General features: G+C 44.9%; 1 protein-coding gene across 1 annotated transcript in view; it reads left to right on the forward strand.

Moving 5' to 3' along the window:
- The window catches only part of FNDC1 (fibronectin type III domain containing 1), a 93,995-nt gene that overhangs the window by 32,632 nt on the left and 34,833 nt on the right, over positions 1-26,530 (forward strand). The window contains exons 5-11 of the mRNA XM_033103069.1: positions 9,763-9,969; positions 14,678-14,776; positions 16,314-16,431; positions 18,557-18,744; positions 19,470-19,577; positions 22,323-22,511; positions 23,922-26,498. Coding sequence (XP_032958960.1) covers positions 9,763-9,969; positions 14,678-14,776; positions 16,314-16,431; positions 18,557-18,744; positions 19,470-19,577; positions 22,323-22,511; positions 23,922-26,498 — 3,486 coding nt within the window. The remainder of the gene's footprint in view (positions 1-9,762; positions 9,970-14,677; positions 14,777-16,313; positions 16,432-18,556; positions 18,745-19,469; positions 19,578-22,322; positions 22,512-23,921; positions 26,499-26,530) is intronic.

The following is a 26,530-nucleotide window of genomic DNA, read 5'->3' on the forward strand; positions in this document are numbered from 1 at the left end:
GGTGACTTAAATAATAGCAATTTCAATAAATAACAATCGATTTAGTTTTGGATCTTGGAAGTTCCAGATCAAGGTGTCAGCAGGTTTGATTTCTCCTGGGGTCTCTCTCTTTGCCTTGCAGATACATACCTTCTTTCTGTGTCCTCACATGGCCTTTCCTCTGTGAGCTCACATCCTTGGTATCCCTGTGTGTCCAAGTTTCCTCTCCTCCTAAGGACACCAGTTGGATTGGATTAGGTCCCACCTTAATTGCCTCATGTAACTTAATCACCTCTTAAAAGACCCATCTCCAAATATAGTAGCATTCTGAGCTAACTGGGGGTTAGAACTTCAACATATGAATTTTGGGGGGACAAAATTCAGCCCATAACACAGTCGTAAATTCTTTGAAAAACACTGTGGTATACAACAGACAAGGTCGGGGAGCCTAGGAGGCCTGATGAGATGACAGCACCAGGCTGAGACCACAGGGGGGCTGCAGGGGTGAAGCCACGTGAGGAGAAGGAGGATTTGAGTGATTCTCAGACTGGTCACTTGTCCAAGTATGAAAATTCCTAGGACTCAGAAAATGACAGGAGTATATGAAAAGGCAACGTCACAGCAAAAATTTCAGCTTCCTCTTTTTGGGCAGCTCATCTCGTGTTGTTTAGTTAGAAAGTTTTCTTTGTATTTAAATGTAAAATGCCTCCTTTGTTTTGTTCCCGGGGAAGAGATGTCACAGGTCTATTCACATATTGGAATTCTATATTTCACCTTTCCTGCAGATTTTTTTTCTGAAGTTGTTCTAGCTTTTTCTGCCACTGGATCTGGGCTGATTTGTTTTGCACAGAGACAGGCATTGGGGGTTAGGGACATGGCCCTTTCGCCAAACTCTCCATCTGGGAAATCTTAGCTCTTAGTAGGACCGTATGCAGTTGTCATAATGCTGTTTCAGGACATCGTCAGCTAATCCTGGAGCCAGATCACGAGGCTGGTGTGTGCCAGACTCGTGCTTAAAATCTACCCCAATTCAGAATTTTAAAATTAATGATGAATCAAAGACTGTCCTCTTTTCACATATGAGTTTAATTAAAGTCTTTGGCCAAGGGGGAATTAAGAACGTCTGTGGCATGATTTTCTCAGTAACTTTCTCATGCAATTACGAGTGGTAAGAAGTGAGCGATTTGCAGGGCCAAGCTCAGTTTCTGGTTCCTGATCTTGGATGGTGAGCTCCTCACGGGCAGGCCACTTAGATTTACTCATCTTTGTCTCTCCAGAGCCTGGGGCAAGCACGTAGCAAGTGATCAATAAATGTTTGTTGAGCGGAAATGCATCTGGAGGCAGCTTCTGCGTCGTTCCATGGTAGAAGAAATGTGTATTGACAAGCGCTGGGCGCTCAGTGCTGCAGAGCTGTCTGTCAGAAGGTCGGGCTCACCTCTGTCTGGTTCAGCTACTGATTCGGGGGAGGTCCTGTCTGGGCAGGCCAGTTTGTTGGCCACAGTAGTGGTGCTGTCATTAATCAGAGATCCCAATTCTTGCCTCTGGTTATTTGGAGGGGCCTGGGTGAGGAATGGCATTGAATGCGTTTGTAGACAGGAATTCCTCAGGGCTGGTCAGATCTGCTGGCTGTGCGGTTGCTTCCCTCCCTTGGAGGCCGTGCTGGGTAACAGGTACCTTCATCCTAGGGCTGCAGATCTCTATCCCAGAGCCCGTTTTAAGCTGCCACTCGTAGTACATACAGTTAGACTTCACCAATGTAGAGCCCGTTCTAGGCGATAGAGGCTTATATGTGGAGCTTCATTTAGCCAAATGTTCTTGCCGCCCAAACAGAAATGTGTGGAAGGGACTTGGGAACCATCAGCTGATTGAAGGCGGCAACCGCTGTGAGCAGCCTTCCCGGGCTCCAGCACTTACGACCATATTTTGTGGAATTCCCCTGCATTGATGCATGTAAATACCTGCTCATTGATTTTCCCTTTGGCGAATTCTGGGACACAAGTGGCTGGGAGCAAGGCCTTCTCCTCAATGTCAGGGTGGGTGCTTATTTCAGAAGCTGACGGGTAGTTGGCTGTCCCCAGTGGGAAGGGCAGGGGCGGCTGGAAGGCAGAGAGGTGAACTGTCCCCACTGCATGGCCTTGAATGACATGTTTGCCAACTTTACCTTCACATTCTGGAAGAACCCACACTCGTTAATAAACCTGCTACTTCTGAAGAGATCAGCCTCTTGGCACAGGATGCTGCTTTCTGATGGCATGGCCACCTTGGGCTTTTCTTCTGATGTCTTGAGTGAAAAGAGGGCAGGCCTGGGGCTGTGATGTCACAGAAGTCGAGGCATCCTCTTACCTAGGATCCCTGCAAAAGCAGATATTAGTCCTGAAAGAAAGCACTTTCTCTTTCAAGTGATCAAGCTATTCATATATTGTAACTGGATCTTTCATTTGCAAACAGTCTGTTAGAGAGCAGTAAAGAATTGAAATAATCAATAGACATTCAGCAAAACAAAGTCATTTCCAGAGAACAGCCTGTAGACTAAAACAACCACACCAAACCGAACCAAACACACCTTTGGATGGAGCCCTAATTTTCCTTAGAATGTTTACACTCCTTCCTCATAGCTCCCTCATCTCTGAGGCTGTCTCTATGTTCCCCTGTGGGGTGAGGAAACGATGGATGTCTGCATCTGAAAATCAGAAAAGGAGTGTTGCTTCCTTTGCTTTCTGTGGCCCTCACAGTCCAAGTCCGCAGGTGGTGCAGCTGGAAACTGCAACACCAGCAGATGGGTCCTGAGAAGATGCCTGCAATGACAATATTTTACATCACCAGTGGAGAACACCTTCAGAGCTGGCACCTGGAGAAACTTCCTGATCCTTCCGTGCTGTGTCAGTGGGGGCTGGGCTAGAGGAGGCTCACCCCATCCCCAGCTGAGGTGGCTAAGGACATCAGCCACTGATATTGCTCTTCTGGGCTTAAAGATAAGCCACTGCCATGAGTAGGACGCAGAGACCTTAGCTCTCTTACACAGGGTGAAGCAAGACTCTCGGCTCAATGTAGGGAGAGGCGCCCCACAAAAGGCTTAGGACCTGTAAAACCTGAGGGACATGTCCATGCAAGCAGTTGGAAAACCTCTTCATTCTTGCGCTGGTGGCAGAGCTTCATTGCCAACTCGTGCACAGGTCTCCGGCATCACTAATGGTATGTTGGCCGCCGCCTCCAGGGGATGTGGCATTTTGCAGTCACTCACGGCTGGCGTCCTGTGGGTGCAATCGAAGGCATCAAGTTAGTTTTCACTGAAAGTCATAGCACTGCCAGGAGTCAAAGTCAGCCGCTGTTGACATTTTGGATGACATCCTGAAGCTGCTGACATACCAGTAGTTCTCGGGGCTCCTCAAACCGGGGTTCACGGAACTGGGGAGAACATGGCACTGCCGGGAGTCCATGAAGGCATAAAGTACACTAGCCACATCCAACGGGGCAGTGTTTTTTCAATGGTCAGCCATCTAAAATATTGTTTATTTTAAACACCAAAATGTCATGGAGTAGTCTACAAAATTCAAGTGCAATTTTGAGATAAAACTGAGATGGTCAGTAAATTGCTGTGCTCCAGGCTTCCGGGGGTTGAGTTCATTTTCTTTACTGTGAGGTAAACTTCGGTGAAGAGTATGAGGAGCCCTGTTACGTGATAAAGTGATTCAGTACTTTTGTGAAAGAAATAGACAAAACAAAGTGGTTGAAATCGAATGGTCCCAGGATGGCTTGAAGTATCTGTTTTGTTTCTGAGACAGTCCTACTGGATTTTGAGAACCACATTTTGGGGCACAAATGCTGGCAGCCTTATGCCAGCCTGGGGGTTGGCTTCTGACCATACCGTCCCTGCCATACTTCATGTCCAGTGGGATTTCCTATGCCTGCCCCACCTGGTGACAGTTTGGACTTCACCTCATGATCCTAGAAAGCTTTCTGAGCCTCACTTTCTTTGTTGGTAAGTGGGGTGTTATTGGGTTACTGTGAGGATGTTTGTCAAATGCCTTATGCCTGGTAGAGATCCGATAAATTATGGAAGTTAGTGACACTCTGACAGACACTTCCAAAATGAAGAAAAGAGATTCCTTTCCTCCCTAATGTTAAATAGCTGGGCCTATCCAAACATCACACAAAAATTCTGAGTAGTAAAAAGTATCGGGGGCATTTATTAGAGAGGAAAATACGGCATTCAAGAGAGACTTTAGAGTAAGTCTTGCAAATATTGGAAGAAGAGTTTTGTGAATTCTTCACAGGTGTTTGAGGAGGATTATGTGTCAGAACTCGCCCAGGAAAGAGCCCTTGGCAGACAGAGGCGCTTGTTAACCTACTGGCAGATGCCAGTCACCACCCAGCCTGGACCTGGGTCTGAGGCAGGCAATTCAGACCCAGACGGGGGACAGCAAAGCACATGGCCTATCTCTGTTCTGGCTGTGACAGTTCACCTTCACCCCTCTTCAACGCATATTCCCTCCCCTTTTCCTGCCCCCTCTTTCCTCTTCCTTACTGTGCTTATTCACCCAAAGTGCACATCAGCTCTGGACTCTCTACTGGCTGGCCCCGTAGAGGTGGGAGATGTTTTCACAAGCCCCCCAGGTGATTCTGGTGCATAGTGCAGTGTGAGGACCACAGCTCTAGCCTCAAGCGCTGGACCCCCTCCTGCCCTACAGACCAGTGTCCCTGGTTACCTTGAGGTCTGATGTTTGGGATGGTGGGGAAGCTGCCGGGGCCAGAGGACGGGCAAGTGGAAGGCCAGGGAGCATGCAGGCCTGCCCTTTCAGGCCATGGGGGTGAGGAAAAGGGCCATATTTGCAAAGCCTAGAGGTCAGTGCAATGGGGTATCAGGGGGTTGGTCAGTGGGACAAGCCACTTATTCTTCAAAGCTGTAGACTGACTGACTGTCCTGTTCTGCTGGAACATGAGAATGTCCTGATAGCTGAGACCCAGCCCGAGAAAGGTGGCCATGTACTCTTTCCTGCCGACGAAAAGCTGGGACTCGCGCAGAGTGATTGATGACTGTTAGATGTTGATGAAGACCTTGAATAGTGCTTTTAGTGTATGGTGCCCAAAGGTCACCTGGATATAGACAATCTCACATTTGAGAAGGTTTTCAAGGTAAAGAGTCTTTGACAAGAAGTCTGTCTCTTGTGCTCATGTCTGGTTCTTTGAAACACATGTTTTTCGTGTCCCCTGTGTATAAGGCATTGTTGTAGAATCTGTGATGTGACTTGGCTCACATTCTGAAGGGGGCCGCCCACCCACTCCGTGACTCTGACGAAGGATTTCATTTCTATCATGACCACAAACACAATTAGCAATTAATGTGTGCTTCATATATGTCATGTACGATACTGGATGATTTACATGGGATGTATTACAAAACCCAATATGCTTCACACTACTTTACAGAAGAGGAAACTGAGGGCCAGTGAGAATCTTAAAATCACGTAGCCAGTGATTAATAGATTTAGACCTGACCTGAGAGCCTGTGGAAGCCCAATTCAGAAGCCACCATGTTTAACTAGCATTGAATGATATAAATGGGCAAAGAATCATGTTGAATTCTGAATTTATTTTTTCTTTGTGAGAAGAACAGATTTTGACCCTGTATAATTTCAGAATATTTGCCAATTTGTGTAGCTAATGATACAAATCAGGAGAGATGCCTGCCTGGTTTTCGGAAGTTTACTCTAACCTGGATGGTAATTGTCCCTGCCAGCTGACTTGCCAAGCGGATGCTGTGTAATTAATGTTACCAGCCAGTTCTAACTTAGGATCTACATGGTGATGTACCAAATGCAATGAAGGGAATTGCAAGTTTACTGGCGGATGTGAACGTGATTGCTCTCGGCAGTTCTGACTTCCTGTTTTTCCTGTTTTCAAGATAAAAGACTTACAAGGATTTATTAGAAAATTTTCAGAAGGCTTCCTGTGAGGCTATCCCATATGGCTTAGAGAAATACTTAAAAAATGTCACTGCAGGTAAATTTGAACCATGTGGACAGTTTTTCTTAGTGTGCACATCAGCTTAAACAAGGGTTACCACGTGATCTATAAAAGATGTTTGATGTATGTCTAACCTAGAATGGTAAAAAAAAAAGGAAATTTTTCAAATACTTAAAAAAAATTGGGGTTGGTGTTTTTGAACCCAAAGATTTGAAAGACAGAGGGCTGTGTTTAGAGGGATGGCATTCTCACCTCATTCTGGTTTTCAGAGTCAATGACTTCCATGCAGTTTGGGGACAGTATTTGGTCAGAGGCCTTCTCTTGTTCATTGGCTACCTGCTGAGTATACTGGCCGGTCCATTCACACACACACACACACACACACACACACACACACACACACTTAATGCCTACTGTGCAAGGCATGATGCTCACACTCTGAAGGGAGCCTGTCCAGCTCAGAACCCTTGTTTCACATTTGCTAGCAGGAGAATTAGGGGGTTGTTGGGATGGTACGTGCATAGGGGCACGTGGGGTGAGGGGCGAGCATAAATGGAAGGGACCTAGTTAGACGAGAAGGAAACTTGGCATCAGAGTGGTTCAATTCAGGTCCCAAGCAGCTGTGCGGCCTTGGGTCAGTTACTTCACCTCTTTGAACCTCAATTTTCTCATGGGGATTATGACATCTACTTACCTGGAAGCTGTTTCGGGACAATTATAATTAGCCACGTGAGAGCTTGTGGCAAAGTATAAGGGTCTATATAAAGCAGGCACTGAGGTAGGTTGTAGCTTCAGCCCTGTTCCTGCAGCTCGCTTAGCAGGCCTGGCCTTCTTGAACCCTGGTGTGGAGTGGTTAGACAGCAGGCCAGAGCCTGGGGCGAAAGCTGGGGCAGTCTCAGGGGGCAGCTACTGTCCCTGCCACTGGGTGTCATGGCTGATGCTGAGTGGGCCTGGCATGAGTCAGGACAGAGCTACAGGCCGGACACCTCAAGCAAAACTTGTGCCGTCTGGGACCGAGCCTTGTCCTTGGAACCTCGCCCCTCCATCCTCCTCAGGGACCCTGTCACTTTAGGAAATTCCAATGGTCTTTTTCCTTATTACTGTTTTTTTTTTGTTTCAGTATTTTACTGTTGAGTGTTAGGGGACGTTGGAGCAGAGACCTGCTACACTCCCAAGGCCTAGCGGTGACAGTGAGCTTTCCAGGATCACATTCCACTGCAGGACAGATGGCTGGAAGGCTCCCAGGATTGAAATAGACACACAGGGCAGAGAATGCCGTTTCTGTTCAATAATTTATTTTTTAGCTGATTCCTGTAAGACCCGTGTGTGTGTGTGTGTGTGTGTGTGTGTGTGTGTGTGTGTGTGTGTTTTCAGTAGATATGCCCATTTTGCTAGAGATTATCCCCAAACTCCCATGCTGTGGGTTGCTTTCTGCAATGGAGGGGAACATGGTTGGGGGCCACCAAGGGCTTTAGAGCAAGAGCTTTGGAGGGCAGAGGTATGAGCTTTTCATAAAAGTAAAGTAAACGTCATATGCTGTTGGTAGAGATCATTTTCACTTTATAGACTGGGCACCCCATAAAACCAAACCTCAACCTCACGTTCACCCTCAGAGCTACAGGTAGTATGTGACATCACTCACGAGAGGGTCTTCTGTTAAAACTGAATTTTCTTTTGTGCTGATAGTTTGTATTGAGGCACACAGAGGGAAAAATTATTTAGGAGATGTAAAGAGAGTGAAACAAAGTTTTTCGCTCCCTTTAAAATTTTCTCTCTCAACTGCTATTCCCATGCTCATGGATCATGTAAAGTCTATTTCTTAACTTTGAAAATGACATGAACACTATTCCTGAAAAATTAAGTTTGTTTATGTATTTTGATCTGATGAACAAAACTCTGCTAATCTTAAAAATCAAACCAAAGCTTCATTGTTGGTAAATGAGACTGCTGCTCCTTGTCCAGATTTTGCTTTTTGTAAGCACTTTATACAAGATGTTTTCCCCAGTATTAAAAAATATATATATTCTTATCCTAGCCCCACGCAAGGTCTATTCATCAGTGATAGACACTGATGAAGGAAAGACATTCATGTCTTTTTTCTTCTGTGATGTAGTCACCCATGGATAAATCAAACACTTCACAAGATTTGTCTGCCTGGATATTTCTAGAAACATTGGATGTCACTTTGTTATGAAGCAAGAGATCCCCAATGGAAACTCATAAGAATAACCAGCTCATAGGGTTAATACCGGAACACTCATGGGAGTTATCAACTCATAGGATTAACATAGGAACTCATATGTTTAATGAATGCTGTGCCATTAATGAGTTGGACTATTAATACTGAACACTTGGCAGATTGTTTTCTCTTGAACTATGTAAATGAGTATATTTGTCATTTCTGCAATCACTTGGTGGTCCTTAATTTTTATAGAGGCCAGACTTTGAAATAGGGCGCTCGCCTTGTAACTTGGAATACAACTGAGATCTGTTCAGTGTAACCTCAATTAAAGTGGTTACACTCACCACCCCAGGTGCAAGGAGAAGTTGTATATAGTTAGTCCATTGGCTACACTATTGGATTCAAAACAATAAGTCTTACTAAGCACTACTTTGTCTAGTGGGAAAAATATTTGCTGAACCATTACCAGGTAGTCTTTTAGTAGCTTTAGGAGGGATGCCCAAGTGACTGGTAGGTAACTCTAGCTAATGTGTAAATGGATATTCCTTTTGGTTAGATTCACAACACTGGAACCAAGTGTCTGGCTTTTCAGAATAACCATCTCCAATGACTACTTATTGTGTCATTGAAACTCCCACTAACTCGTGACATTAGATTTTATTTTTCTGTCTTAGGCTAGCTGGGAATTTTCTCATCTAATAAAATTAGTCAGAATTGATGCTGGGGTTAATATATATATAGTGGAGGAAGAGTGCCTGGGAAGGAACTGGCTTACATACCTGGAGAGATGCTTACTAGCCTAACGGGATCCCCCAATCAGAGCCAGGATGTGGTCCACTGTCAGAAATGGATAATGTAGTCTTCACATGCCTGGCAGCCCTTGTTCCCAAACTTATCAGCTCTTAAGTGATGGAAAAGCAAAACTTTAAACACTAAGTATTGGCCACCAGAATGCATGGCTTTGAGAAAGCTAACAATGAGAGCATTTCTTGAGATCGATCCGTTTAGCAAGAGGATTTCCTGAAATCGATTTAACAAGAAGGGAAACAACAGCGACTGAGGATATCGGCAATGGTGGGGCAGGACCAGGGTTCGTCTGGAGGGGCAAGACTTAGACATGTAAGAAAAATTAGGATCAAAACCAGAAATCGGTTACTATTTATTAATAGCTCTTAGTGATTCACCAAAAAGACCAGGAAAGCCGGTCTTTTCAGCCTTACAGTGCGAAAGCTTTCTGGAGGACACTTATAAATAGCACATAAGTGTGTCTGCTATATTTTCATGCTGACCTTTAGTTCTCACCAGAGAATGTATAGTTTTGGACTTACAGGGGCAAAAGGAAATCAATGAAAAAGAATACTGTAAAGCATTCAAGATTTCTGGCTGGCAATATCAAACAGGGTGTGTTTCCATTTTTAGTTCTTGAGACCTCTTGGTCTGAAATGTGGGGGGAGCATGAGCACTGAGTGTCGATACCCTTGGGGGGAAAACGTGCTTACTAGAATTGGTTACCAAAATGGATGTTTTGAGCGCAGCTGCTAATTGTCGCGACTCAGACTTTGGCCAGATTTTATATGCTCGATGGTAAACGCTAAGGTTATACTGTTTAATAGTTTCTGTGTCATGTCCTCTTTAAGAAAAGGAAGTGCCAAACAAGCCTTTGCGTGTCCGCGTCCGATCCTCAGATGACCGGCTGTCGGTTGCGTGGAAGGCGCCACGCCTGTCTGGAGCCAAGAGTCCCCGCAGGTCACGGGGGTTTCTTCTGGGCTACGGGGAAAGTGGCCGGAAGATGAATTACATTCCACTGAAAAGAGATGAGCGAACACACGAAATTAAAAAGCTCGGTGAGTTTCATGTTAACTGATATTCAGTGTTTGGTGACGAACCTTCCGCATCATTTCAGTAGGTAGAAGCTCCTTCATGACAGAACATTATATTTTAGTTGTGATGTTCATTTTTTCAGCTGTTACAATGGTTCAGAATTATACTCCTTTCCCTCCTCCGTCTGCCTCCATCCTTTGAACCTCCAGGTAGCAGCAGACAAGACTGCCTTCCCCGTGCCCGTCAGCTGCTTCCTGAGCTGTTTCCTGGCGTTGGGACCCTTCTCTGGATGTGAGAGGGAGGGCTAATGCTTTTCCTGTCTTGGCTCTGCTTTCACCGTTTTTGTTCTTTAAGCTTCGTCTGGAATCCTAGGACACTGAACCATGGGTCCCACTGAAATGAAATACGGTAGCAACTGCTGAAGCCTGCAAATCAGGCCTGCCTTCCTCCCTGTTTCCAAAACCCTTCTCTGGTGAAGAAAGCGTTGGCCATGGGAGGCTGAGGAAACATTTGCTGTGACCGGGAGAGATTACGGGCATCCTTGTAGCCCGGGTCGAGGCCTGACTTTGGCTAGCCTCACTCACTGACAGGCCTGGCCTGTGGGCACAAGCCAGCCCCCAGAGGGCCAGTGCTTATCCCCCATGCCTGGCACTTCCTTGGTGTGGTGACAGTGCCAGTGGCGGCAACAGTCCTGCTTTCCTTCCCCTCCTCTCACACCCCTGATTTACTTGACGAGTTTGGCAGGAGGCACTTGGTAAGTGTGGCTTGGCCCCTTCAATCCTCTTCCTCCTGGGGGCCGAGGGGGGTGCCAGGCTGCCGAGAGCACACATTCTACTGAGCTCTTCTGTGCCCAAAGTCATGTAAGGGCGCAGGGCCGCTGGGCAGCAAAGCTCGTCTAATTCTGGGGTCCAGTAGTAGACAGTACACTTGCCCCCACGTTCTCCAACCTAGTTTGCACCAGCAGTAAATATGTTGGGCCCCACTGCTTACTCTTCCTTCCTTTCCTAATTGGAAGCAAGGAAGAGGCTGTGATTTATCGGGCTCTTCTGGAAGATTCCAGTAGGATCCAGTGGTCTCTTGACTTACATGGTAGTCAGGCATCTCTCAGCTTCTGGAAGACACTCAATGACAGGCTGGCGATGGAGGGAGGAATGGCTCCAAGCAAAGTAGCAGAGAAGGGCAGACAGCTGAAGGTCTGTGTGACGTGTGACATGAGCGGAGTCTCCAGTCAGAAGGTAGAGGCATGGTGCCCTTTGGCACCTACTTAGTTATAAAAGGTAATATCTCTCAGACACACTGAGGGGTGGGCACACAGTGGGCACTGAGACTGACGGAACAAGACAGAGGAACGTAGAAAGAACACCTGGGAGCAAGAGCTGCCAGGCGGCCACAGCAGCAGCTAACAGCGGTTTGGAGCTCAGCCTGAGGTGAGAATGGCGGTGGTGGAGGCAGGTTTGCTTGTGAGAAGAAGGTCTGGTGGGCCCACGCTCCTCGGGTGTGCGAGGACGAGATCCGCTTTGCTAAAAGGCATGACCACACAATATTTTGCACTTTATCTTAGCCAAAAGGCAGAGAAGTGATTTCACCATACAACATTTTGGAGCCTGGACAAGCAGCTCCAAGTTTCTGAGGACGCCCCAGGCCGGGTCCCTAGCTACGTGGCAGGCCCCATCAGGACGGATATGATCAGGACGGTGGAGACATTGAGTGGAAGGCCAGGCTGGAGTCCCTGCCGGAAATAGCCTTGGAAGTCACTGTTCCATTCACAGCTTTTTTCAGCCATCTGCTGAAGACTCTTGGAAAAGTCCGTTGGGTGTTCATTTTGCATCAACAAGTTTTCCATTTGATTGGTTCTAGCATTTCATTTTCTCAGCAGTGAACCCCTGGCTCACCTGAGGATAGCAGAAGAATTTTGGGGTTTTTGTTTTTTTTTTGCTCCTGAACTTGAGCAAATGTTGGAGCTGAGGTCAGGGGGTGGGCGCCAGTCCCAGCCTGAATGGCTTCCTGGGCTTCTGCTGCAATGTCCTGGCTTTTGAATTTTCATCAGATAAAAAGCAGTGGAGTTGCCATTGTGAAGGCCCTAAGAGGTTCCCATTGGGAAGAGGAGGTCTCCCTGGAAGCTTCTCCATCGAGGCGGGCAGGCAGGGATGAAATGAATTCCTGGGGAATGGTGGAGTGGTCTGCTGTGCAATGAACGCCTGTCCCCTTATATTATCCTGCACAGGATTTTAATTCTGTTTATAACAGAGATGCCCTTGCCAGGGTGGTTCTGTGGAGAATGGTCAGGTATTGAGTAAACTTGGAGAAAAGAGGGCCTGAGGTCCTGTCAGCAGAAGCCCCACCCTCCATTCACTAAGCCATCTTATTGGATGTCTTCTGTGTTAGCTGCCCCCCCAGGTACTGGGTCCCAGCAATACCTCACAGAGATAGACAAACAGGGTGAGCAGAGCTCACAGTCAAGGGAGGCCCCCGGGGAGGGCCGAGGGTGTGGGGTGTGGAGGGGAGAGGAGAGAGCAGGCCCCAGGAGCCGAGACGGAGCAGGAGTAATAATGAACAAGTAGGCTGGCGTCCTTCCGAAGTTACGACACACCTTCAGACGTCCAGACACTGGGAGTTTCTGCCACGCCACACACTTGAGGTTGAAAGGGGGGTGGGGTACCTGGGGACACTGGAGTCACTGGGCTGGGGACGTTGGGGTCCACCCAGAGATTTCATTTCTACCCTTTAATCAAGGGCATGGAAAAAAGTGTGTTTTTCTACCAGTGTGGGTTCTTCTTCTATTCTATTTCTATGAAAAGGAGGTGGAGTGCTGCGTATCCAGCTGTCAGGCACTTTCTGGGCCCCGGGCCGTGCTTGGTTAGCTCTGGGCCTGCTCCCTCCTCACATGCATTGGGAACAGCCACGCAGACCTGCCACTTACTGTATGACCTCGCATGGGTCATCTCACCCCTCTGACCCTGTTTCCTCATCTGAGAAAAAGAGACAAAGCCCTCTCAGGGGGCTTTTTCATGACTAAGTGAAGAATTGATGGGAAATGGTTAGCACAGCAAGGAGATTTGACCCAACCCATGTGAGCTGTTATCATAGTTTCCTGCAGTACAAAACTTTTCCTTCATCATAATCTTGGGCCAAGTTTAGTTTGGAGAGCTCAGCAAATCAAGAATCGGGGCATAAAAAAAAAAATCTAACAACTTTAAGAAATACATTGAAAATATGTAAAAATGTCAGTTGTGGGGAATTATTCATTGCTTGGTGGTTCTTGATAAATGCTGACCACTGTTTCTTACACATGTTCCTGGGTGGCAGTGTTTTTCCTTTGCTGACTTTTGGCTTGTTGCCATGGTCAACAGCACCAGGAATGAACAGATTGGAAGGGATTCCTGTTTAGAAGTTTAGTTTGATGTTCTGTGAACCCAAGTGTTACAAACTGGATTCCTCCCTTTCATAAAACATACATTTCAAAATTCTCTGGTAGAATAAGATGGGAGCGCCTTAGCCGAAATAATGTACTCATGTTACAGCGTGAGTTCCACTTGTCAGATATTGGTTGTCAGATATTATTCTCTTCCCTTGAAATCTGGTTAGTCTACAGATGGTTACGTAAACAGGATTCTCTGTGTGAGGTTTTTGAACACAGGTCTCCTTTCATGTTTAACTGGACATGATGTTTGTAAAAACAGAAAGTTTATTTTCCCAATGCCCCATGAAAGTTTGTAATTCCTGGAGGAGTGACTCCTGTGTTGGAAGTTTCCTTTAGGATCTTAGTGTCCCCTCTGTGAATTTACTTAGGTTTTACCTGACATGTAAGTATCTGCATTAGAAATCTATCAGGCTCCCCCATTTGTGTTCTTGCGTCGATTAAGGCTGCTGCAGGAAGCTTTGGCCAGTAGAGACTAGGGTTGGGCATTAGTAACCTTGGATTCAGGGAAGATTATGAGTCCTTCTTAGGGGTGTCACCTGGGGCAAATCAATGTTTGTGGCTTTCTGTCCTTATTTGTGAAATAAGAAGTTCCAATTAGAAGATAACCAAGGTTCACCTATCTCAGAATCTGGGATTCCACAGCACTTGAGAGTTATAAGTGTTATTTCATTATTGTAACTTTTTTCCAAATACAGTTTTCAAGTTTAGGTTAAGTTAGTTACTAGTGGGTCCAGTGTACAATTTGGGGGGTGGGATTGGGGGGAACTAACTGAAAGAACAATCCAGAAATAAAGATATGTTTAAACTCTTCCATTAGCAAATCTTCAGAGCCTCCATTCTGAGGATTTGGGTTAGATTTTGGTTTTGAAGGGCACACATCCCACTTGGGTTGATGACCTGGCACACGGGGTGGTCCTGCCCCCTCTCTCTTCCTCATAAGACAGATAAAAACAGAGTCACCCCCTCTTCTCTATTTTTGAAATAAAAAGAAATTGGGGGAATTATGAGGGTCAATATACTATTCCTTTCTTTTTAAAACATTGTTCACCTTTCTTTGCTGCTGCTAAGATAGAAATCCATTTCTCAGGACTTACTTCAGGTAAAATCACTTCCACATTTCCTAACATAATGGTGGTCTTCTTAAGTTTAGTTCCTGCAGTGCTTGGTCTCATCTTTAGTTGTCCTGAAGAAGAGGGAATGCCCCAGAAAGATGAGCTGGGATCGGGGGCGGGGTGGGGGACTCGGACAGAGGGACATGTGTTCTGGGAAAACCAACCACAAAGCCTCACCACTTACTCCCTGGTCCACAGCCTCTGAGTCCGTGTATGTGGTCTCCTTGCGGTCCATGAACTCCCAGGGGCAGAGTCAGCCAGTCTACAGGGCCGCCCTCACAAAACGGAAGATTTCAGGTACGTTTCTAAGGACGCATTCGGACAACCATGGTCTAGTGTGAATGCAGTGTTGCTCCCAAATGATGGTGGCTGGGTGATGAAGTCCATAGATTTTCTGGAGTGTAAAGGAAATAGCAGGGTGGACTTGGTCACATTTTGGATACAGGTGTGTTTCTTTTTGTGCTCAGAGGCTAGAGTGCTGTTGTGATGAAATACATTTCTCTCTACATTTTGAATGTCTTCACTGTGCAGTAGCTTTGCCATGACAAAAGCAGGCAAGCATTTGTTCCATTTAAAGGCACAGACTGATCCATGCAGAGGCTGCCCCTGGTGACAGTGTGAACAGAGAACAGTAGGTATAGACAGAGTGGCGTGGAAGAGATGCACTCAAACCTCATTTCAGCCAAAATTGCATAAGAATGGCATTGAGAAGAGTAACAAAGACGTAGTGGTGGCTTGCTGATGGCCTGATTACTGCCCATGTGCTAATGGCACTTTTTTCCACATCCACTCACAGCTGTTTTTATATCACTCCCATACCAACAAATGACATACACCTTTTCTGGATCATGTGCCTTATTTAAAGAGGCAACCTATTGCACAATTATTTTCATGAATTCACAACTTATTTTTAATTATAATTTTATATTATGTAATATATAATTATATTATTATATATTGTAATTTTGTATATATATATATATATATATATATATATATATATATATATATATTTGCATTGTATAACAGAAGTCCCATATACATGATGTTGCATTTTTAAAAATTCATAAATTGCTGCTCTTGAAGTTTCTATGTCACATTTCGAACAGGTTTACTATTTCCACCTTCCCCTAGTTGTAGTAAAAGATGGTTCCTGAAAAGTGAAAAGAAAAAACAAAACAAAAAGCACAAGAGGCCCAGAAGCAAAATTGAAGATATCTTATGAGTCCCAATTTATGTTAGAGCTTGAACAAAAACTCTAAGCTTTGTGTCTGGAATGTATTCTGTTGGAAAGTGGCTGACTGAGTTCTAGTTTGTGTCAGAATATGACTTGGAATCACACACTCTAGAATGCGAGGACATTGAGCCCAATGGAATTAAGGCAGCTGTTTGACCCAGAATTTTCATTTCATGCCGTGAGCGCCAAGGAAATGCTCTGACTCCAGCTTTTCCTCCCGAAGCTTTGCTTCCCATAAAAAAAATGTATTACTTCCCAAACAGTTACAGTGTATACTGAGAAAACATGGAGTTACCTGGAGTGTCTTTGACCAAAACAAAGCATCCTTTTTATACTGTCCTTTATGTCAAATGAGTTGGGCAGCTTTTCAAGTGAACTGCCCATTTCTTAGTGTTTAAGACAGGCAAGAGTAGAGATTTTGGCTTTTCTGTTACATTGACCAATCAAACAATTGCTTAACATTCTATTCATTTCATTTTATCTACATTAAGCATACGCAATTTAAAAATTGTAGAGGGTGAATTACAAACTCTGGAGGCCCGAGGAGCTCAGGGCAGAGCCTCTTGTTAGAGACAGCCTTTCCCATTGTCGTTGCAGACGAGGATGAACTGGACGTACCTGAAGACATCAATGTCCGGATTATGTCATCACAGTCAGTGCTTGTAGCCTGGGTGGATCCTGTTTTGGAAAAACAGAAGAAAGTTGTTGCCTCAAGGTGCTTTTCCTTAATTCTTCATTTTTCTTTTATGTATGAAAGATGGGATTTTTCCGGCCCTGAAGAGACGTGTATAAGAGTGATTTGATTTTCTGACTTATGTGAATGCTGACCTCTTTTGTGGCTGCAGTAGACTCTCCTACGGCAATCTAGCTAAAGCCGAATGTGGTCATACATTTCCCACAGATCAGATGCTGCCAGGGCCTCATGTGTAATGCACGCAGTGGGACCTCACATCTTGCTCAGTCTTACCTTGTGTCTGGAAATGTCCTGGATTCCATTTCTTTCTTTGCCCCCATCTGTGCTAGCTTTGCCTCATTAATGCTCTCTTCATATGCAGAGGCTATGGGCCACCCGAGGGGGAGTCCTACCCTTCCTTTTGTTATCCAGGGCTAGTGGCAGCATGGAGGCTCTTATGCAGAGGGGTGGGCATTGCTCTAATGCCTTACACATAGTAGGTCCTCTCTTTTTTTAGACTTTTTTTTTAACTTTTATTTTATTTAAGTGTATTTTTCCAGGACCCATCAGCTCCAAGTCAAGTAGTTGTTTCAATCTAGCCGTGGAGGGCGCAGCTCACAGTAGCCCACGCAGGGATCAAACCGGGAACCTTGTTGTTAAGAGCACCGCGCTCTAACCAACTGAGCTAACTGGCCGCCCCCAAGTAGTTCCTCTTGAGACGTTCTTTAAGCACCAGATTGCTTCATGTCTAGCTCATCTGTGCATAACAAAATGAATTGTATTTTTTCTTAAGCCATGACATTATGCTATTCTGGTTTTTATATTGGTTTGCAATAGCAACAGAGGAAAAACCAATTATAAGGTTAAAATAATTTTTGTGTTAAAAAGGCCACTGGTGAACAGCATTTCTAGTTAGTGGTAGGTTAATATAGTCATCAAAATGTTACGTGTTAAATGACTGAATAGTTTATATAGGCATGAGACAACCAAAGATTTGGTGGCCTAATCATTAGGTATTAATTTTGAACCTATCTATATTCACTAGGAAAAGTGAATGTACTTTAAAAAAATGAATGGACCATAATGCTGAGAATGTATTTTATATATATATGTACACATATATACGTGTGTGTGTGTATATATATGATTAATCATATATATACATATGATTAAATGTAGTTTCTGTCATTGCCAGCTAGTAACAAAAGACATCTGCTTTTTTTGAAAGATGTCTGAAGGTTCATAATGATTCTCTCCCTAGCCATGTGGCCTCCCCAACACAAAGTGTTCCTGAACCAGTGGACTTTGCTTTCTAACATCTTGATGAAAGCAAGAGGGCTTGAGTTTTCTTAGGAGAACTCTTGTGTTAATTGGCGTGCCACGTCTGCAGTGGAAGCCTTATCCTGACTTCCTGCTGTGATGAACAGCACATTTTAAATGCATCAAATGCTTTCCACCGCAAAGTGCCCACAAAGACCATTTCTTGGGAAAGGCCTCCAGTGAATGGCGTCTGCAGTGCTCCGAGTGTTGAGGTCCTGTGTCTGGGGTTGTGGAATACTGCCATGTTTGGTCACGCCAGGTTTCCCTCCTTGATAGTCACCCGCTCCTCTATCCTGCTGTATTTGTTACACATTTTTGCTCCTTGTCACGGTAATAACTCCACTCAAAACCACACACTGCCTCCTCCTCCCTGCCCCAAACCTATAGGAAACATGCCTGATTTAGTGCTTTTGTCTTTTCTGGAAAGCCCAGATACGTTGGGCCACTTCTGATTCTTAACATCGCCCATTTTACACCACACACATCCACAAACACACACTTACAAATGCACACACATCCCTGATAAGGCACTTGCCTCGTCAAAGCTGTTCCCTTTCTCCCCTTCTCCTTCTGAATCTCTGCCTCAGCTTTTGAGCAGTAAGACTTTTGGTCTTGAAAAGACACTAGGCTCCATCTTTCCTGGTCTGCCTTAAATGCCTTTGCCTAGAACTTCAGTAGATTCTTTGAGCCAATAACATAGTCAACAGTGTAGACTTTTCTCCTCTTTGATTTCCCGTCTTACCTCCCCAAACCATCACTTCTGGGGAAGGAAAAATATCAAGCAATCTAGTGTTCACTTACAGAGAATTAGCAGCTGGGTGCATTGTCGCCTTTTGTCTTCTTACAGACATTACACCGTGCGCTATCGAGAAAAGGGGGAACTGGCAAGGTGGGATTACAAGCAGATCTCCAACAGACGCGTGTTGATCGAGAACTTGATTCCAGATACCATGTATGAATTTGCAGTCCGTATTTCACAGGGTGAAAGAGATGGCAAATGGAGTACATCTGTCTTCCAAAGAACACCAGAATCCGGTCTGTATTGAAAATGGCCTTTGGATTTTCAGTTTGGGAATACTCCTAAAATAAGAAGACAGTTTAAGAAGCCAATAGTGACAAAGGCCAGCATAGGCATTTTTCATAACATAACCTCAACCCTAAAAGTTGGTAGTGTGTCCATGTGTGAGCACAAAGGTGCTAAGGAACTATTTCCATGGGTGCACGTTCTGTCTGTCACTGGCCATTTTCATTAGCCTGTTACTCTGACACATGGAACACACTGCATCCTAGTGTGGAGCATCCATGAATCACCACTGTATGCCTGAATGCCCCCGCGGCACTCCAGGGCTCTGGCGTGGAGGGGAGACTCTTCTTTCCTTAGGCTGAGGTTGCATTTGATTCCAGGGGGAAATTTTGCTCTGTATCTAAGGTTAGTTATTTTCTTTTAAATTATGTCTATATGTACTTTATTTAAAAACTGGATTTTAACCTTCTTTGTATATTTCAATATTCAGCAATGATACAAATTCTGAATTCCTAAAAGCATTTCTCTAGCTATGTCTAAGCTCAATATATGAGTTGGTGGCACAGATATAAATCACTGTGTCTCATAAGAGCAAGTGTAGAATTTTCTCTCATATATAACAAAAATTAACACTGTAGCTCTTCAGGAAAACCTGTGAACGTAAGGACTGTATGTCATCAACTTTCAGAACATCCATGAGGGTATTTTTGAACCTTGGATCCTTGTCCTTTTGTAGCTCCTACTACGGCTCCTGAAAACTTAAATGTCTGGCCCGTCAATGGCAAAAGTACAGCTGTCACTGTAGCATGGGATGCACTGCCTGAGACCGAGGGGAAAGTGAAAGGTAGGACCTCGTTACTTAAAGTGTAAGGTGCGCACGGGTGTGAAGTGCCCCAGATAAAGACATGTACATTGACTCGGATAAACGCTGGTTCTAATCGCAGGCCTGGTGACTGCACAAGAAATAGGAAAGCAACATACGTGTCTGAAGTGTTAACCCAGTGGACCAGGCTATTTCTTGAAGGGTTTTCACTGTCAGAAAGATCCAGGTAGTCACAAAGGTGACTTCACCTTCCCTACATGCAGGAATTTGGGTGCTGCTAACAGGAGAGTTGTTTTTAATTGTATAAGTGTGACATCCTAACCTTTACCCACACAAAGGACACCTTGTTTTTCATGGTGTGGGTCTTTTCATTGTGCTAGTAAGATCACAGAAAGTAAGAATGAGCAGGAACCCCTTGGGACCATACGTGTCTCAAACGAGACCATAAATATTTTTAATGGATTTGAAAACTCAAGTAATAAAATCAAATGGAAAAGGGATTTTTTCCTGTTTGTCAGCCTTTTAAATTAATGTTGGGGCAATTCAGGAAAATACGACCTTACAATAGAAAGAAAGAATACTGTAGATTTAAAAAATAGAATAAAATAGTTACAAATCATTAAATTTAAAAATCAGTCTGTTGAGAATGCTAAATGAAAGCACAGATCTTTTCTTTTTAATGTAAAAACATTCAAGGACCTTTCAGAAGTCTGTTGGAGACATTTTAAAGGGAAGTATTGAGGTTTTTCCCCGACATCTCCTACACTGATGTACCTACCCTAAGAGTACTTTTCATCATTTCTCGATTTTGGAAGACAATTTTAAGTCTTCAGAAGCTACGAAATTTCGTGTCCAGAAATTATGAAAAGTTTGTGTAAGCTTAAAGAAATCCAGAAAATTATCCCTAATCGTCTTTGAGAATTTCTTAATTGGAAAAAAAAAAAATGAATGGTTCTCTCTTGTATTCAACTGTCAGTTATCTTTGCTGACCTGTAAAGACATCTTTTCATGGAACAATAGAAGGAAGGTAGACAAACATGGATAGTCTTTTCTGAACTTAATGCTTTCTTACTTTCCAGTTTTTGTTTTTTTTAAAGAATGTATTATACTATTCTTGCTTCTTTTTTCAGAGGAATAAATTAGAAATAAACGAAGAGAAGAAATATTTAGTTGGCCCCTTTAATCATTCTTTCTATGGCAATTGAACGTTGGCTCCTTCTGTATTAAGTACTATTGATGCTGCAAAGGCTTCTGAACATTGAATAAAGACAGTTTTTTTTGCTGACTACTTCTTTTTGTTACAAAAAGTTGATTATTGCTCCGTTAAGTGACTTTATTATCATGCTACTTATTTTCTTTCCCTCGCCCACGTCTTAGTTTATATTTATCTCTCTTTGGTAAAAGAAGCTGCCTGGTAGTCAATTCCATATTGCCAGAAATAATAATATCTACTGGGTTTTTATGTCCAAAAGAACTCAGAGATCTTAACCCTGCCTTGGTAGTTTTCATAAAGGTGTAGTGGTGGGATTGAAGGTTCATAATTACACTGGGGCATTTTTTATGCATGAGAAATATAAAATACAATAGAAGTATATACTTTGACAGGGTTAAATTTTTTCCAGATGAATTGAATCCATAAAAGAATCTGAATTACAAAATTTTTAGACAGTATGTTCTTTTAATTCTTACTTTTGACCACCACAAATGACTAGTTTCTTCATTTTCAATGAGAAAAGAATGCTGTTTTTTCCCCCAACAAATGCTGCAAAAGCATTTTTGGTTGAAAGTTTTAAAATGAATGTACTTCTAAAAGATTAGCTCTTAGGTAAAAGAAAAGATCTTGCATGCTGCTCCCCTGGGAAGGATGATAATTGCTTGGTTTTTCTGTAATTCTAATTATTTTTCTTGGTTAGCTCCTAGTCATACTAGTTTGCCAAATTTTGTAAATCTTGAGTTCATTGGGAGGAAAATAGGGATACAGTTTTTAGTTGAGGGTGAAAATTGTGCTTTAAAACATGGCTTCCTTCTGTGACAGTATTTCCATATAAACACACTGTAGAGATACATTAGGTGCTTGCATTGAATTTGCTATGATTTTCAATTAGGGGTGTTATATGTTTATAGATATCGCCAATTAAAGATGGCAACATTAGATATTGCATAAATCTATTATCTAGCAACTTTTCCTCAATTTTAAATGCTGTGAAATATTCTTATCTGCATATATTAAAAACTTTTATAATTCCTACAAAAGTGAAATTATATTCCAAATGTAGAATTTAATTGGCTGAATGTGCAAATCAGAATAGCCCCGATTAATAAACTGGAACTCTTGAAGATATCAGCAGCTATTCAGAATCAATTCCTAGCAGTTGTCATGTCTTTTTCCATGGTTTCTTCTAGACAGGATATATTAATTCTGTCATAGCAAATTAGTACATAAATACAATGAAGAAAAAAACCGAAACACGGTGTAATTATCTTTGGTAAACTGTATGAAGACTGGCCTCTTGGGTTCCATATGTTGGATTCGTTGAGAATGGACAATTGCCAGCTAATTAACTGCGTAGCCCTGTCCGGTAGCCTGAGTAAATGCTTGTTCATGGTCTCCTAGATCTTTATGCTCCGGCTGCTGACTTGGCGTGCATTGCTAGAGTATTCATCTTAGTAATGCACGTTCTAATTCATCCTGCCCATACAGTCTGTCTGCTGGACACAGGACTGTTTTCAGTTTCTTCCTTCCAACCGTCTGCCAAATCATTTCAGAATACATTCTTTCATACGCCCCGGCTCTCAAGCCATTTGGAGCAAAGTCCCTCACCTACCCTGGAGAGACTACTTCTGCCCTAGTGGATGGTCTGCAGCCTGGGGAACGCTATCTTTTCAAAATCCGGGCCGCAAACCGGAGAGGAATGGGGCCTCACTCCAAAGCCTTCATTGTCGCTATGCCAACAAGTAAGCGTTTTGTGTTTGCGTCTCTCTCCTATCTCTTTTTGCTAATTGTGGTATGTTACTATGAATCATGGCTCTTGGGTTTAGTAACTGCTCCATTGATGGTTTTTTTGGCTAAGTTTACATATTGATTTCTAAAATACTGTTATAGTCCCTTTAGAAATTATCTCCCCAAAGACTAAAATGTTATTGATTGCCAATAACATTAATTACTACTACCATATAACATTAACATACATGTATGAATGATGTGAGTAATCTTAATGGCACTGTGTAATTTGGGGTTTATGATGACAGGGAAAGGACAGTTTTACAAAGATAATGTGACACTTTCAGTTGTTAGCTCTCTTCAATTTCTAAATAGCATTTAAAATGCTTAGCTTGTATTCCATTATTATGGAGTGCAGCTTTACTCAGAAAAAAATTCAATTACCTTGTTTATCTGATCAGTATCAAAACCAAGCAGGTAAATAAAATCCAAAAATAGAGTAGGGCATTTCTTTGGACTGTGATTTCCTTTCTGCTTCCCCATATTTACACCAGATATTAGTAGCTCTCTCCTTCGTTGTATATGGTGAGGACCCCCAGTACTGCAATCTTAAACAGTTCTGTCCTGGAAAAAACTGAAATAGATGAAGTTTGCTCCTTCTGGGTTCCCCGCTGCGATATAAAATGCCCTCCCTGACAGCATCTCTTTCCTCATTTAATCCTGCTCTCAAGAAAATGTATATTGTAGGGTACATTAATAGAATGTTTTGCCTACCTCAGGATTCTTTTTATTTTGGGCATTGCTTTGGAATTACAAATGTATCCATTATTAAAGAGATTTGAATAGAGAAAGAGGAAGCAAGTAAAGACATGTTAGGGAGAATAGGAAACTTTTTGTAATGCTTCAAAAGTTACAAACTTGTTGCTCACCTCAGTGACTTGCCAATCAAACACAACCCTGCCCCCGCCCGCCCGTATCATTACGGGTATAGATCATTTAACATTTTGTACCAGGCGTCTATGTATTTCTTGCCTACATTGTTAAGAACAGCCATAATGCATCTATAACATATTGACAATTAGTTTTAAGAAAATCCTATGCTTTTGCAAAATCACTGGATTACTTCAAAGTACTCATTTGAGAATTCCTTTAAATAATAGGCTGGGACATAACCTAATTCAATTTATAGGAAGTCAATTTACACATATTTTCTAGAACTACATCTATTACTTAAAGCAAAATAGAACTTTAAAAGGGATTGCGATCATTGGGAAAATAAGTGTCCAATGTCCTAAAGAATGAGAAGTTATCCATTATAATCACCGTTTTTAAACGCCTCCATGCCATCATCTTAACTACTCCCTTTCTGTTGCACAACTTTCAAAACTCTTCTTTGACGGCAAATTCTTCAAAATCTATTCCAGCCAGTACCAGCGAGTCCAATGTTGAAGTTCAGCAGAAAACAGACACAGAGGAGAAGTGGAGACCTGAAAAACCTGAGCCTCCCTCATCTTCCCCCAAAACGCCAGCTACCTCAAAACATACTCATGTGCCGGTTTCCCCTCGAGGTAGAAATGTCAAGAACCCTCTTCCTGACTTGAAGAACAAAATATTGGCCAATGGTGGGGTGCCCAGAAAAGCCCAGCTTCATCCTAAGCCTGAAGGGTTGGAGCTTCAGTCGACAGAGCTCACGGATGAGGAGGCACTGGATTCCCAAGGCGACCTGCCAACGTCGCCCTCGGAGACCCAGGACCAGAAGCGACAGCAGAGGCCACCAAGCAGATCTGTCCACCCAGTCCTTGCTTCTGGAAGGACTCCAGTGAGGACCCGAACGCCAGTGCTACCCCGAAAGGAAGGCGTAGATAAGTCTGGTTCCTCGCTGCCCGCCCCCTGGGCCTCAGCCTCTTCTGTTCAGCACACACCCACTGAGGGCAGCCCTCAGGGCTCTGCCAATCTGCCTTCCAGCTCTGCTGATAATGACTCACTGGACCAAGAGGCTGAAGAGCCAGCCACAGGCTCCCTTCACCCCAAGGATGCCTCTTCCGAGAATCTTCGGCCCAAGAGCACAGCCTCCGCTCGGCCAGCCTTGGGTCCCAGCCGCCACTCGGCCTCCAGTACTGTGCGGGACAGAAACCCCGCACACCATGGTACAAAACCAGCCTTGCCGGCTCAGAGGGCACCTCATTCTGAGGTTGGAGAGGAAAATTCAAGTGCTTCAGCCCCACGCTTGAGACTTGCTCCACCTCATGGGGGGTCATCTCGGCTGCTGCCCACGGAACCACACCCCGGGTCTCCGCTCTCCAGGGGCTGGAAGGACCATCATGATGCCCCAGCTGTCAAGTCCAATGTGCCATCACGCCCTACCAAGTCTTCCTCTGTCTCTTCGCGTCTCTCCTCAAGGACACAGGTCACTGAGAGAGCAGATACCTCTGATGGCAACAGTGACAATGACGCAGAAGATGAAGGGAGGCAGGACGAGGCCACTGCCACGACGCCTCAGGCCCGGCTGCCTGCAGGTCCCCCTGTCTCTGGACATTTCAGTTTGCACAGAAACAAGCCCTTTGCTGCCCACGGTAGATACCCAAACAGGTTTGGCAGTGGCCGAGGACCCAGGTTACAGTCCTCCAGCTCCCCGCTGTCCACCATGTCCCCCCGAGTTCACTCAAGAGGGAATTCTCATCGAGCTTCTGACCTTAGGCGTGGCTTGGGTATCCATGGTGAGAACATAGAGGCAGAAGAGGAAAAGCCACTTCCTGCCACCATCATCAATGACCATGTGCCTTCCTCCTTCAGACAGCCAGCCTCTCGGGGCGTAAATCACCTACAAAGAGTCCCCCAGAGAGGAACGAGCCTTCCGAGGAAGGAGCCCCTGGCAGAGAACCCCAAATCCGCGGGGACCTGGGCAGGTGCGCACCCTCAGGACAGATCGCTGTCTTCTAAGGCTCAGGATGTACAACAGAGCACAGACGAGGCCGAGGAAGAGAGTTCTCCCAAAACCCATCTGTCCCCTGCTCGGCTGCCCGCAGCGCAGTCACAGCACCACCGCGGGTCCAGCGCACCCAAAAGGAAGCCTGTGCTCCCCCAGGCTGGGCGTCCCCACTCCTCGTACCAGGAAAGCACCTCCTCGGACCCTTACACTTCCAGAGGCAGTCAGTCCCCACTCCTGGCGAGCTCTCCAGGGGTGGCCCCCACATCTCCCCAGAATCAGAACGAGGATTCCGAGAGCAGATATGGCGGAAACCATGACGACGACAGCACAGAAGCAGAGGCCCGAGGTGTGCGGCCGCCCGCACACTGGGCGCCCGCCAAGGACACCACCCTGTCCCTTCCCAAGCACAGGCAAGTGGGGGCTCCAGCAGGAAGCGCGGGGGACAGTCACCTCCGCAGACCACCAGGATCCTCCCTGAGGCCTAGCAGGCCCCACGCCCATGCCCGCACCAGGGTCCCGGCCAGAGCAGGGCCCCAGGCGGTGGGGAAGAAGGACGGGGCGTCGCAGGCCACACCATTCAAGAGAGACCCTCTAACCTCTAAATCTCAGCAGTCGGTCTCAGCTGAGGAGGAGGATGAAGACGTGGGGTTTCTTAAAGGAGGAAAGGGTGAGGACCCTCTGTCTTCCTCTCTTTCAAAGTGGCGCTCCTCATCCGACCCCAGGGGCAGCAAATACGCGGATGGGAACAGTGCTAAGGAGACAGAGTCCGCCTTTGTGCCTGCGCCCCCGAGAGGAAACTCCCCCCAGGATGAGAACGCAACACCAGTGCAGCGACCTCCTCCACCTGCAGGCAGCTCCCCGAGAGCCTCGCACCTCCCGCCCAGACATTCCCCTCGTGGCTCTGTCACTCCCAGTGCCCCTCTGGGCACCTATGCCCGGCCTCGGTACACCACCCGTGCCCCTCCGGTCTATTCGTCCACCACCCCCATGCTCTCCCTGCGCCAGCGCATGATGAACTCCAGGTTCCGGAACCCTCTCTCGCGCCAGCCTGTGAGATCCCCTTTCAGACAAGGTACTTGTTTTCAATTTAACATTTTCTTTACG

This window comes from Rhinolophus ferrumequinum, chromosome 3, assembly GCF_004115265.2.
Source record: "Rhinolophus ferrumequinum isolate MPI-CBG mRhiFer1 chromosome 3, mRhiFer1_v1.p, whole genome shotgun sequence".
In the NCBI taxonomy this organism is placed as follows: domain Eukaryota; kingdom Metazoa; phylum Chordata; class Mammalia; order Chiroptera; family Rhinolophidae; genus Rhinolophus; species Rhinolophus ferrumequinum.